The sequence below is a fragment of the Glycine max genome, chromosome 7 (genome assembly GCF_000004515.6).
Source record: "Glycine max cultivar Williams 82 chromosome 7, Glycine_max_v4.0, whole genome shotgun sequence".
In the NCBI taxonomy this organism is placed as follows: Eukaryota; Viridiplantae; Streptophyta; class Magnoliopsida; order Fabales; family Fabaceae; genus Glycine; species Glycine max.
This window is the reverse complement of record NC_038243.2, coordinates 41,836,357-41,850,282: the sequence shown is the minus strand read 5'-3', so window position 1 is coordinate 41,850,282 and position 13,926 is coordinate 41,836,357. Positions and strand designations below refer to the sequence as shown.

The 13,926-nt window shown below is 33.4% G+C and overlaps 1 protein-coding gene and 1 non-coding gene across 3 annotated transcripts; one reads left to right on the top strand and one right to left on the bottom strand.

Annotated features, from left to right (window-relative positions):
* The first annotated feature begins 1,567 nt into the window (after positions 1-1,567).
* On the top strand, positions 1,568-8,565 carry LOC100780152 (squamosa promoter-binding-like protein 1). 2 transcript variants are annotated; one of them, XM_003528551.5, is made up of 11 exons: positions 1,568-1,829; positions 1,935-2,614; positions 2,862-3,046; positions 3,893-4,536; positions 4,785-4,859; positions 4,950-5,057; positions 5,158-5,275; positions 5,415-5,556; positions 5,941-6,076; positions 6,451-7,086; positions 7,772-8,565. In XM_003528551.5, exons 2-11 carry the CDS (start codon positions 1,992-1,994, stop codon positions 8,222-8,224), a joined length of 3,120 nt encoding a protein of 1,039 aa, XP_003528599.1. In that variant the 5' UTR covers positions 1,568-1,829; positions 1,935-1,991; the 3' UTR covers positions 8,225-8,565. The 2 variants fall into 2 exon arrangements, with proteins under 2 accessions (XP_003528599.1, XP_040873346.1); XM_041017412.1 differs by having other exon boundaries at positions 1,568-2,614.
* A 2,237-nt stretch (positions 8,566-10,802) lies between these two features.
* LOC113002242 (U2 spliceosomal RNA) lies at positions 10,803-10,998 on the bottom strand. The gene has a single exon (XR_003267786.1). It is a non-coding gene; the product is annotated as a U2 spliceosomal RNA (small nuclear RNA).
* Positions 10,999-13,926: the final 2,928 nt, after the last annotated feature.

The window sequence follows — 13,926 nt, the reverse complement described above, 5'->3', positions numbered from 1 at the left end:
TAATAATTGTGATGGTATTAAGTTAAAAACTCAACAAAAAAAAATTAATATATCAAATATTTAAAATAATAATAAAATTTGTTAGAAATTTAAAATAAAATTTGATTATTTATCGAACACTTTAAACATATTTTTTTTTAAAAAGTGTGTTCATATACTTATTTTTATTTTACTTTTCAGTTCCTGTATGCAAACCTATAATTATTACCCTTTGAATTTAAGGAAGATATGTGAACAATCTCTTTCCCCCACAATGTGTAAAATAATACTATCATCTGTTCAAGATATTTTGAAAAAAGGTACTAGACTGTGAGGTATTTATTATCTGTTTTGCATTTTTCTATAATATCTTTCACATTCTGAGCTAAAAAGTTTAATGACGCGTCCCTAATTAACCACAAGTTTTTTTTTTTTTTAATATGAATGAATCTTTATGTCGTAGATAAAATTGGCTTATACGGTAACTCATGAATTGAATCTTCATTGTTCAAAAATCACTCAAAATCTCATATAAAATTTTAAGGAAGAAAATGAAATAAATATATTTTATAAGAATTAAAACGAAAAAAGATTTACAAGAACAAAAACAAAAAAGTACTATGTTATAAACAAAAAATTATTTAAGTCTTTTATTAATGGGTGAGTTAGATCCTTTAATTTCTAAATTGAGATCCCTGATCACAGATATTGAGAATTTGAGATTCTCTCTAATTTTGCTGGCGCTAGATTCTCTGCATTTTTTTTTTTCACTACCAGAAAATATTCTTTGTAATTTTAAGAAAACTATCTAAACAAAATTTTCATTAAAATTTACTAACATTCTAAATTTTTTGTTTCATAATAATATAAATTTATTGATTTTATCATAATTATTTTAAAAACTACATCTGAAATTATTTGTGATAGATAGAGTAAATTTTTTTATATTAATCTTTAAACAAACTGTAAAAATGTTTTTATTAGGTAAGAGATTAAAATGATAAACAGTTTAATAAAAAAAATAATATATACATAAATAGAGTAAAAATTTTATATTGCTATTTAATTATAAATTATATATAATAATATTGTGAATTTTACAATACGTATCTTAAAAATTATAATATATATATATATATATATATATTTAAAATTAATTGATAATGTAAAACTTATACATTAAAAATATTTTTATATTAAACTTTGACAGTAAAAAAAATTCTTAATAATACTAGCACAAAGCCATAAACTATTCTATGTTACTAAGATTACAATAAGATTTTGAATTTCAGTATTCTAAATAAAAAGAATATAATTGAAAAGAGAGAACTCAGTAAAAATGAGGAGGGAATCTGAACAAACAATAATTATCAATAAAACTAGTGATACTTTGTTATGTAAAAAACAAAAAAACTATTGTATGATACTATATCTATGATCACACTCGAGCACTTTATTCATAACTGCTGGTCCGTGATCATATATATATATATATATATATATATATATATATATATATATATATATATATATTATTTACTTTTAGAAATTCAACTATGTTTCTCAATTTTCAACGATCCAGAAAAGTAGTAAATGGGTTTGGGACAGTGGAGATTCCTTAAGTTTTACCAAACCACAAGGCATGATGAGAATGTGGTCACAGTCACACTCAATATAAGAACTAACAGATTCATCATGAGTCCTCAGTCTGAGCAGTCAGCACAGAAAAAAGAGACATTTTGATGTCACATAATCTGTTCCTTATTTCTCTCTTGTTCCCTTTTAAGGCCACCTCTTCTCTTTTCTCCCCACTTCCTGAAAAACCACAAAATAATTCTTATTCTCATCATGTAAATTCTCAAGCTTGTGTCAAAATGCTCCTGCAAGTTTCAATTTTTCTGTTCTGGCCTGCCACCCTTTTGAGTTTTTATTATGAGTTGATGTGTTTTTTGCAGGTGCGGTTAGAATAGGAATAGGAATTGGGCTTTGTTGCAACAGTTAGATTTTGATTGATGGAAGCTGAGTTTGGGGGGAAGAATCAGTACTTGTATGGACCTGTGGTGTCTGGAATGAAGAAAGCTGTTGTTGGGAATGGGAAGAGGAGTTTGGAATGGGATTTGAATGATTGGAGATGGGATGGTGATCTTTTCACTGCTCAACCACTCAATTCAGTGCCATCAGATTGTAGGGGTTGCCAGTTTTTCCCACCTCATCCTGAAATTCCTGCAAAAAATGCTAATCCATCTACCACCAATTTGTCTTCTTCTGTATTCATCTTAGGTGAAGGTAAGAGGGAATTGGAGAAAAGGAGGAGGGATGTTATAGCTGAAGGTGAAGGTGAGGGGCTGAATGATGAGGGTGGTTCTCTTAGTTTGAACCTTGGGGGTCAAGGTTACCCTCTCATGCTGGAAGAAGAGGAAAAAAGTGGAAAGAAAACAAAGGTAATTGGGACCAATACAACAACTACTACTACTACTACCTCTAACCGTGCCGTTTGTCAGGTGCAAGATTGTAGGGCTGATCTTAGTAATGCCAAGGATTACCACCGTCGGCATAAGGTTTGTGATGTTCATTCTAAGGCCACTATGGCACTAGTGGGAAATGTTATGCAACGTTTCTGTCAACAGTGTAGCAGGTCAGTTAGGTTGCAAACTGATAATTTCTTGGGGGTTATAATATACATTTCATATTTTTTATGTAATCATCATATTAAATTTTTTTATGAAAGTTCAGAAAAGGGAAGATCCTTTTTTTCTTGTAGTTTAGTCCTAAGTGGAAGTTGTTTGAAATAATTTTTATTTTAAAATATAATAGAAGAATTTCACTGCATTTACCTACCTTTGTGTACTCAAGTTGGATGCAACCTGTTAATTTTTTGACAGGTTTCATGTTCTTCAAGAGTTTGATGAAGGGAAGAGAAGTTGTCGAAGGCGTTTGGCAGGCCACAATAGGAGGAGGAGAAAAACTCATCCTGATGTCTCTGTTGTTAATGAAGGCTCTCTGAACGATCAAAGGGACAGTAACTATCTGCTGATGAGTCTGTTACGGATACTGACCAATTTGCATTGTAAGTATTTGTGACATCCGAAGTTTATCTGCTAGGCATTCTTCTTCATTTATTTATTAGGCTGACGCACTATGTAACTGTAATGATGATGAACCCATGCTACTAATTGTTAATGTTTGATAATTCTTTTTAGTTGTAAAATCTTAATAAGGTAGGTGTCATCTGTGTTGATGCTAATTTAGAGAATTTGGACATTTGAGATCCTGAGATGAGCGGCTTTGTTGCATAGTCTAGTTTTGCAAATGGTATTCTTATACTTTTATGATGCAGTTGTATTTAATAAATTTTTTTCTTAGTAGCTTGATGACTTGAGGATTCTACTTTTCTCCTATGCTAAGCTTCACCTGATTGTTGCTAATGTTAAACTCAAGTTAAAACTTAGGTTGTTAGCTTTAACAGCATAGCTTGACTTTTCTGCTCTACTAAAGACTTTCATCTGCCTAAATAAGAATATTGTGCGGGCACAAGGAGTTAGGTACTTGATTTTTGACATTTTATCAGGAACCAGACCAAATTGAAATTTATTTTAGCACAAAGTATTTGATAAAAAAAAAAAGCATGATTGTGATTTTCTGTTTTCCAAGTATATCATCTTTGTGATTATTTACTTCCTTTTGTTTGTGCCTTCTGATGACTTTTTGGCACATTCCTATTGCAAAGCTAGAAAGCCTGACTGTATGTTCTGCTGAAAATTGACTTGAAAAAGAAGAAAATTGCTTATGACTTGAGCTAATAGTTATACTGATGTCTCTGGTGTTGGAACATTTTTGCATTTCACCTTCATCCTGGATGTCATCATTGGCATATTTATTTGACTCCACATTTTATGCCTTCTATAATTTGCAGCCAATGGCTCAGATCATACAAGGAACCAAGATATTCTCTCTCATCTGCTGAAGAACCTGGCAAGTCTGGCTGGTCCAAATAATGGTGGAAGGTTAGCACCCTTACTGGAGGAATCTAAAGGCTTGGTAAATGCTGGGACGCATGGAGCTGATCATGATAAACCCAACCTTAACTCAAATGCTCCTGAAGCTTCCAGGCCTTCTTCTTCCATCAAGACAGACAATGGCATCATCGCTCAGGACCCTCCAATGTCGGTGGTGCAGTATGAAACACCTGCTAATGGCATGACACAAAAATGTATAGCTTCAGGTGATGGAGTAGGAAATTTAAAACCTCCTTCAGGACCACTGCTCTCAAATGTATGTGAACCAAGGGACAGCGTTCCATCCCAATTAACTACAGCAGAGACTAAAGTAGGAAGGGGAAACTTGAATAACATTGACCTTAATAATGTTTACAATGATATACAGAATACTGTTGAGAATCATAAGAAGCCTTATCCTCCTGTGGCTTCAGGGATGGGGTTTATTGACCATGCCTCATGGTTGCAATGTGATTCTCTCAAATCAAGTCCTCCACAGACAAGTAGAAACTCAGATTCAACCTCTACCCAATCACCATCTAGTTCCAGTGGAGAAGCTCAGGTATACTCTTGATGTAATTTAAATCCATTTCCTCTTTTCTGAATAATTTAATAATTCTGCTATTTACTTTGTATCAAAATATTTAGATTACTTAAATGATTGTATAGATATCTTTACTGATAAAGATACTATTTTGCCAAGGTCATCATTTGAAGTCCCCTTTTCAGGTTCTTTGCCTTTTCATTAGTGTGTAGGTCTACTTTTTGTGGCTGACTCAGAATGACATGTTATTTGTTTACTGTTTACAGAGTCGCACAGATCGAATTGTTTTTAAACTCTTTGGCAAGGATCCATCTGATTTTCCCCTTCTTCTCCGATCACAGGTACTTTTTTGTGCCATGAAGTTGCTATAGACAATTTTACAGCAATATTTCTTTGTGCTGCGTTTGATTTACAGTTATTTTGTGTTTCAGATTCTCAACTGGTTATCCCGCAGTCCCACGGAGATAGAGAGCTATATAAGGCCAGGTTGTATCATATTAACAATATATCTCCGTCTTGAAAAATCTGCATGGGAGGAGGTATTGTTTGATATAATGCCACAAATGCTGGCTACTGGATGAATCTATTTAAAAGGGGGAAAGGAATCTAAATGTGCTTATTGCTATTTTGATATTGCAGCTCTACTGTAATCTAGGATCAAGCTTGAGAAAGCTTCTTGCTGCATCAAATGATTCATTTTGGAGAACAGGATGGGTATATGCAAGGGTGCAGCACGCTGTAGCTTTCCTGTATAACGGTTAGTTTTTCCTCATACTGTGTGTTGTGTGAGCATTCCTCTCATGTAACTGTATTTTTTTAGTATCATGAAGAACTCATATTGTTCATTAATTTGGTTGCTAGAAACTGTTTTTTGATTTCATGTATCTCTTCTGCAGGTCAGGTAGTCTTAGATGTGCCCTTGCGTCTCAAAAGCCCACAACATTGTATGATTTCATGCATTAATCCACTTGCTGTTCCTGCAAGTGCTAGTGCTCAGTTTATTGTGAAAGGTTTCAACCTTTCCCAATCTAGCACAAGGTAAATCTCTTTACATCTATTAATAATCAAAATTGTTGACTTGAAAGATTCTAGTATATCATGCTGCTGGATATACAATTTCATAAGGGATTAGAAAAAGGCAAAAACATTAATGTAATTGGGTGTAATTTTGAAAGAAAGGTGGCTTCATATGCTAAATACTGTGCAGTTGTAGTTATCCAGCCACTGAAATAATTTCGCAAAGGGATGAGAGAGATTTTTTTTGGGATGTGTGTGTGTGGACACTTTTACCTAAGTTCCAGGGTATAAATTGGATTTAGTTATTCATTTTCTGTATATGATTTGGAAATAGGGAAGATCTGAGTTCTAATTTTTGTTTGTTGGGATTAGCCCAGATGTTGATCTGTTGCTAATGATTTCCAGGTTGCACTGTGCACTTGAAGGGAAGTATCTGGTACATGCTAGTTGTCATGATTTGATAGGTGGAGCTGATGCACCCATTCAGCATCTAAGCTTCTCTTGTCAAATACCAAGTGTAACTGGGAGGGGGTTTATTGAGGTAGTATCAATTCATCATACTCCAAAAGTATTCTGAGCATTTGTTCTTTGGGTTTTTCATTTCAGCAAAGTGAAACATGGTTTAATTTCATTTTGTAATTTTTAGATTGTATGCTGTAAAATTCCTGAAACTAACAGAAGAACACAAAGCTCTGGTGCTTGCTTCTGAAATGTCATTGATGAATAACTCCTTTGTTAATGATTCAATATTGCTGTTGTTGATGCCTCCCAATTGGTTACTTATAGCTTTTGTAACCTTAGTCCCATATAGTTTAGAAAGCAAAGATGGTTCTTGCAGATAAAGCAATACATTTGAAGTGGATTTTTCTATTCTGCTATCGTCTGAAGCAATATTTTGATAATTTTTACTGTCAGGTGGAAGATCATGGTCTTAGCAGCTGTTCCTTTCCATTTATAGTTGCAGAGCAAGAAGTTTGTTCGGAGATCTGCAAGCTGGAAAATGTGATTGAGGAAGCTGAAACCACTGATGATATCCAGATAAAAAACCAACATATGGAAGAAAAGACTCAAGCTTTGGATTTCTTGCAAGAAATGGGTTGGCTTCTTCATAGAAGTCATGTGAAATTTAAGCTAGGTTCCATGGCTCCTTTCCATGATCTCTTCCAATTCAATCGGTTCGCTTGGCTTGTTGACTTCTCCATGGACCATGGTTGGTGTGCTGTGATGAAGAAACTCTTGGACATTATATTTGAGGGTGGTGTTGATGCAGGAGAGCATGCCTCCATTGAGCTTGCATTGTTGAACATGGGTCTTCTACACAGAGCTGTAAAGAGAAACTGTAGGCCTATGGTAGAACTACTGTTAAGATTTGTTCCAGTTAAAACCTCAGATGGTGCAGACAGTGAAATGAAGCAAGTTGCCGAAGCCCCTGACAGATTCTTATTTAGACCTGATACTGTCGGGCCAGCTGGGTTGACTCCTCTTCATGTTGCAGCAAGTATGAGTGGCTCAGAGAATGTGTTGGATGCATTAACCAATGATCCACGAATGGTAATCCTTTATTGTCTGTATGCTTTATGTATTTTCAGGCTTTTAGAGCAGTGTCTCCAAGATTGAAATGAGATGGCTATAAAGGCTTCAATAATTTTACTTAGAGCACTGTCTCTCCCACTTTTCACTTTATATTTAGTCTGGTGGAATGGAGGTGGATAGAATGGGAAGAGAATTGAGCTAAAAATGAGTTTAAACAATCACTTTCTCCAAATTAGAATCGTGGTATTATAAATTCAATAATCTGTATTCCATGTGCTTTTCTGAAATGAAAAAAAAAACAAAAAAAGATATTTTGCCACGACTTCAATGCACCACTACCATCCTACCTTATTGCTATATAAGGGATCTATTGTCAATGTGACTAGTGTTGCAATGAATGAAAGTCATAACCACACCAAACATTGGGTGGGGAATGATTATTCCATTCTCTTGTTGCCATTCCCACTGGAGTGTTCAATTGAGGAGGTGGACCTTTGATCATTGGGTTCAATATAATGGTTTCTAGCGGGCTTATATGGCTTTAGGACTTCTCAGCGAGTATGTACTCTAGCGTGAACATTTTGCGCGAAGTAGTTGTGCAGGAAAGTTTGCATGGTTTTCTGTATATTTACATTGGCCTTGATTGAATCACTGAACACACTTTAGTATACAACGTTTCTAACCTTATCTCTGTTGTGTTCAGGTGGGAATTGAAGCATGGAAAAGTGCCCGGGACAGTACAGGTTTGACCCCTAACGACCATGCTTGCCTTAGGGGCTATTACTCTTACATTCAACTAGTCCAGAACAAGACCAACAAAAAAGGTGAAAGACAACATTTGGTTGATATCCCTGGAACTGTTGTAGATAGTAACACAACGCAGAAGCAATCAGATGGAAATAGGACATGTAGAGTTCCAAGCTTAAAGACTGAGAAGATTGAAACCACAGCAATGCCCCGTCAATGTAGGGCATGCCAGCAGAAGGTGGCTTATGGTGGCATGAAAACAGCAATGGTTTATAGGCCAGTCATGCTCTCCATGGTGACCATAGCAGTTGTGTGTGTCTGTGTAGCTTTGCTCTTCAAAAGCTCACCTAGAGTTTATTATGTCTTCCAGCCCTTCAACTGGGAATCATTAGAGTATGGGGCAATGTAATGTTGTATATCAGGTGTTTTCTGCTGTAAGCTTCCACCTTTTCTTAATATATTATTTTAGAAACTGGGTAAGTCTTAGATTTTGGGTTTAGAGTATAGACATGTTATACATCCATAGTAATAGTAGCTGTCATCAATATATATGGGGAAAACCCGAGGTTGACACTTCACCTGTTCAGAACAGAATCTTGATTATGAAACCTGTGAACCTGTTAAATATGGGGTCAATGCTATTAGGCCATTATATATGTGATAATAGGGATAACGCCATAACAGTTTTAAGCAATTTGAGGAAATTGCCTTGTATTAATTAATCAATAAATACAAGATATTTACGGTTCAGTTTCATATTCTTTTAATTATCACGGTTTATATATTTATGCCATCAATTTAGTATTCTTTTAATAAATGATATCATTTTGGTGAGGTCACCGTGATGATATGGATATGGATATATAAGTATCTGTACAGTATGAGACAAATGGTTCAAATACTGTTAGCGTGATGACAAATGAGTTTCCAATAAGGTTTAAATTTTTTTATTTTAGTATTTTTTTTCGTTTTTATTCTTGTAAAAAAAATTGTTTTAATTTTTGTAAAATGGGTTTGTTTTTCAAATATTGTTTGTTTTAATTCTTGTAAATAGAAAAAAAAATTACAAGGATGAAAATGAAAAAAACATTAAAATACAGGAACAAAAAATACATCTAAATCTTCTAATAATACTATAACGTGTTTGGTTTGATGGATTAGAAGGATATTAGAAGAATTGTCCGAAAGAATTATATGTTAAATTACATGTATGAAATTTTGATATTTAATTGAGTTGAATGATGTCATCATGTAATTGTTGTAATGAATTTTATTTAGTGAAATAAGATTTTGTTGGTATTTGATTTGAGAAAAGGAGAGGTACTTTCTTAAAATAAAATTTATCTGATTTGGTTCAGAAGTTTGGAGGGATTGGTTGTAATGGTGAATAGAAAGTGAAGTGAAAGAAAAAAAGTGTGAGAAATGACAAATAATTCCTTAACTAAATTTAATGATTGTATAAACTCTCTTTCCATCTCAAAATAAACACAACAAAAGGATAAAAAGTTGTCTCATTTGCGTATTGCACAGCTTCCCTTCTTTGTCTCTCGTCACCAAACGGAGAAGGATTGCTCTTTTAAAAAAAAAACTTTTCATTCCTTCTTTTTTCTGTCCTCCCATTTCCTTTCGAAACAAATAAAGCCTTCATGCTAAAAATTAACTAGATTATTGAAGAAGTTGGCGAATGATTTAAGTTAGAAAATTGCGTGAATTTACTAATTTAGACAAAATTCGTTTTGTATTTCCAAAAATGAGAAAGAAAGGTAGAAAATGTAAAATTGTATATTTAATTTCATATTTCTAGGGTATGTTTGGTATTGTAGTATATAATAAGAGAAAACTTTCAAACTTCAAAGGAAAAAATGAAAAGATTTTTTTTTTTTGAAAATTTTAAAATTAGTATAGTTCTCCATCTCCATCTGTTTCTAAATATTAGATCCATTCTTTAAATTTTTTATAAGATTATTTTCAAATAATCTCTTATATTAATTATTAATTTTATCAAACTATTCTTAATTACATTATAATAAATATTATAAGTTAATAAAATAATCTATTCACTGTCTTACTATGATAATAAAATGACTAACACATATTAACACGGAAAGTAATTACCTGAATAATTTTGAAAAAAGTATATAAATCATTAATAATTTAATATTATTAATTAAATTAATTAACTATTTTAATAAGTGAGAATTAATTAAAAATATCTTAAATTTAGGATAGGAGGGAGTCTTATCTGTATTTTTTTTCCTCCCGTTCAGATATCTTCCCCCCCCCCCCCCTTTTTCCCTAAATATAAAAAAATGAAAGGAAAAGTAAAAAAAAAAAGAGTAAATTGTGAAATTTATCTTCAAAATTGTGATGTAATAATCTTTTTTGAAAGTATAAAAAAAATAATAAATTAGTCTTATAAATAATTTAATAACAAATTATAAAATTTAAGAATTAATTTATTATTAAATTATTTATGATGGCATGGAAGCAGGTAAGAAAATTGAAGGGAAACAGGTTGTTGATGTCAGCAAGCTTGGAGCTCAAGAACGGCACATGTTCATAGAGAAGCTTATTTAAACACATTGAAAATGATAATCTTCGATTGCTGCAGAAATTCAGGAAAAGAATTGACAAGTAATCATTTCTCTTTTAGATTCGCTCTCTTTCTCTTTCCCTTTGTAGCATAAAAGAATAGACTAACATTCTGTAAATATTCGATGCTCAAGAGTGGTATAGTTAGGTAATTTAATGAGGAGACATAAGGTTGGTCAAAAGGAAGGAGAGGTAACTTGGTTTAGATCTTTTCTTATATTTCTCATGTGGAATCCTTTGGGCCTAAATACATGAATTAGATTCATGTAATGCTCATTTACTCGTTTCTGTTCAGAAAACCAAATAAACTAAAAAATAAGCCGAAGCAATCCTCTATGGTCATTCCCTGAATCCATAATGAAAATTATCTCACAGACCATAATTTAAACTGAAATATAGGGTGTGCCAGGCCCATGCTATAGTGCAACACTTGGGCGACACATGAAAATCCCAGTAACAAGCTACTGTGTTGGATTCTCCCCTTTAAAAAAGTAATTTAATACCGTGTGGACCGATGATCCACATATCAGATATTAAACTGATAAGAACAGATACTACACTTGATCTTAGCCAAAAGGCCGAGAAAGGTATGAGTACAACGGTGTTATAATGTCTGTTTTATAATAAGCTCTGGAGTGATTGTCCTCTCTTCTAATCGATATGGGACTTAGTCATGGTGACAATTTGACTTAGCCATGGAGTCTTCGACAATGGGCACCAATGTTTCAAGCTTGTTTCTGAGTGTAGAGTGTAGAGTGTAGACACACTGATAATTCTGAAAATGAGTGAATTAAGAAAGAAACAACAACTGAGTGGTGGTTGAGAGATGACATTCTTTCTGCAGGGAAGAGAGAAACAATAGTTCTGCTTCTCCAAAAATGAGTTTACCTTCAAATTCTCCAAAGAAAAAAACGCAGATATTCCTGAATCTAAATTTATTCAGCAGATTTAGATCTTTGGTTATATTTTTTATATTGAATCCTTTGAGCATTGGTACGTGAATTATATTCAATGCTCATTATTAGTTGTTTGTACTTTTTGACTTACTGCCATTTTCAGTTCAGACATAATCCAATGAACTAAAATGAAATTATTTATGCATGAGGCAGAATAAACTCAATCTTTGTATTTATTTTATATTACATTTCAAAATTTGACAACTATTTCAAGTTAAAATGAGTCCTTCCCCTGATTGTTGTGGTGCATTCTTTTTTATACGTTCAAGGGGACATTTCTTACAATGGACACATGCTAGAAGAATTCATTCCTCAGAAATCCTCAGCGTATGTAAGCCAATATGATCTGCATATTCCAGAAATGACTGTGAGGGAAACACTTGATTTCTCAGCACGTTGTCAAGGCGTAGGAAGCCACTCCGGTAGGTATACTTAAAGTTAAAAATTAAATAAATTTCATATATTGGCTTTAGAAACGAGTGATGAATTTTGCTCCGTGTATGAAAGAACTTCTGATGGAAATCAGTAGAAAGGAGAAAGAGGCAGGAATAGTCCCAGACCCTGATTTAGATGCATATATGGTCACGCAAACATGAACATGACAGCAATGATGGAGTCCTTAGGGATGTCAGCATTTTCATCTAACTTAACTTCAATATACCAAATTCTATAATAAAAATTATTAAAATGACAAAATTCTTGTTGGAAATCTACTTTATTGTAGTCATTCCTAACCAACCTTAATTATGACCTCTTGAGGACTGCCTTAATTGCAGCCTCAAGGGTGGTATTTAGTTCCACATCAATTAGAGATATAAATTAAATATAGCTTGGACAATCCTCATATTATAACTTTTTGTAGTGTTGAGTTAGGCCCTAAGTCCAAATTTTAAGAATTCTCAAGCTGTAGCTTTGAGAAAGTTATGATTGTTTTCTTAACCCAATTTCACTCTTTTAAACCTGAATTTCAGTATGACAAGTGCCTATTGTTTTCTGCAAAACTTGGAATAGTTATTTTTGTTTACAATGTCACTAGGATAACTGGTGCATGACTTTGTAATCCAATTTAGTCCTTCAAAAGCCTTTATGCAAATCTGTTGTCCTGAGTCTTGATGATTATTACTTCAAAAGCAATGTTTCTGGTACAGGCAACATCAATTAAAGCTCTAAAGAGTAGCCTTCAGACAGACTATATTTTAAAGGTAGTCTACTCATTTTATTACTGGCTTGTAAATCATTTTTCCCACTAAATATTTGTTCTATTATTGTTTATTGAATATTACAATGACATGCAGATACTTGGTCTTGATATATGTGCCAATACATCAGTTGATATAAGAAGAGGTATATCTGGTGGTCAAAAGAAAAGGTTAACTACAGGTATTACTGCTATACTGCAAAATAATAGCTTATCAAACTTATACACCTTTAGAGAATTAGTTGATATATGAAGTGATCAAGCTTCTGATTCTGGAGTATTGTACAGGAGAGATGATTGTTGGACCAACAAAAGCACTCTTTATGGATGAAATATCCAATGGTTTAGACAGCTCCACTACTTTCCAGATTATCTCTTGTCTTCAGCATCTGGTGCATATCACAAATGCCACTGCATTAATTTCACTCCTTCAGCCAGCACCAGAGACCTTTGATCTCTTTGATGATATTGTTTTAATGGCAGAAGGGAAAATTGTGTACCACGGACCGCATGATTATATACTTGAGTTCTTTGAGGACTGTGGGTTTAAATGCCCACAAAGAAAAGGCACTGCTGACTTTCTTCAAGAAGTATGTTAAGCCCAATTGTGTATCTCCATTTTCTAACATGATATGATATAGATTTTGACCATATTAAATGCTTGTAAAATCCAGGTTACCTCTACGAAAGATCAAGCACGGTATTGGAATAGCTCAGAAAAACCTTACAGTTATGTTTCAATTGACCAGTTCATTGAGAAATTTAAGGATTTCCCTTTTGGTCTAAAGCTGAAGGAGGAGCTCTCAAAGCCATTTGATGAGTCTCAGCCACAAGAATGCCCTTGTATTTAAAAAATACTCATTAACAAAATGGGAATTATTTAAGGCTTGCATGATGAGGGAAATTCTTCTAATGAAAAGAAACTCTTTTGTTTATGTATTCAAGTCAACACAGGTATTTTGTGTTTGTTTTCTTTTTACTTTCATGATTTCATGTCATGATAACTACACCAAACTCCTCAAGTTTCTAAGTATTTTTGTATTCTTTATCGATGCAGCTTGTCACTGTTGCATTTGTAGCAATGACTGTTTTCATTCGAACACAAATGGCTGTTGATGTGCTCCATGGGAATTATTTTATGGGTTCATCGTTTTATTCACTCATCATACTTCTCGTTGATGGATTTCCGGAACTATCTATGACTGTATCAAGACTTGCAGTGATTTACAAGCAAAAGGAGTTGTGTTTTTTTCCTGCCTGGGCTTATACAATTCCATCTGCTGTTTTAAAGATTCCGCTTTCATTGTTGGAATCTTTCATTTGGACAACACTTTCTTATTATGTCATTGGTTAAGCCCCGAGATT

Bases quoted from the DNA above. Each gene is read 5' to 3' on its own strand.
- LOC100780152 (XM_003528551.5), top strand. From the start codon at position 1,992: ATGGAAGCTGAGTTTGGGGGGAAGAATCAGTACTTGTATGGACCTGTG. The intron at 2,615-2,861 runs GTCAGTTAGGTT...ATTTTTTGACAG, and splicing joins TTCTGTCAACAGTGTAGCAG to GTTTCATGTTCTTCAAGAGT. The intron at 4,537-4,784 runs GTATACTCTTGA...TACTGTTTACAG, and splicing joins GTTCCAGTGGAGAAGCTCAG to AGTCGCACAGATCGAATTGT.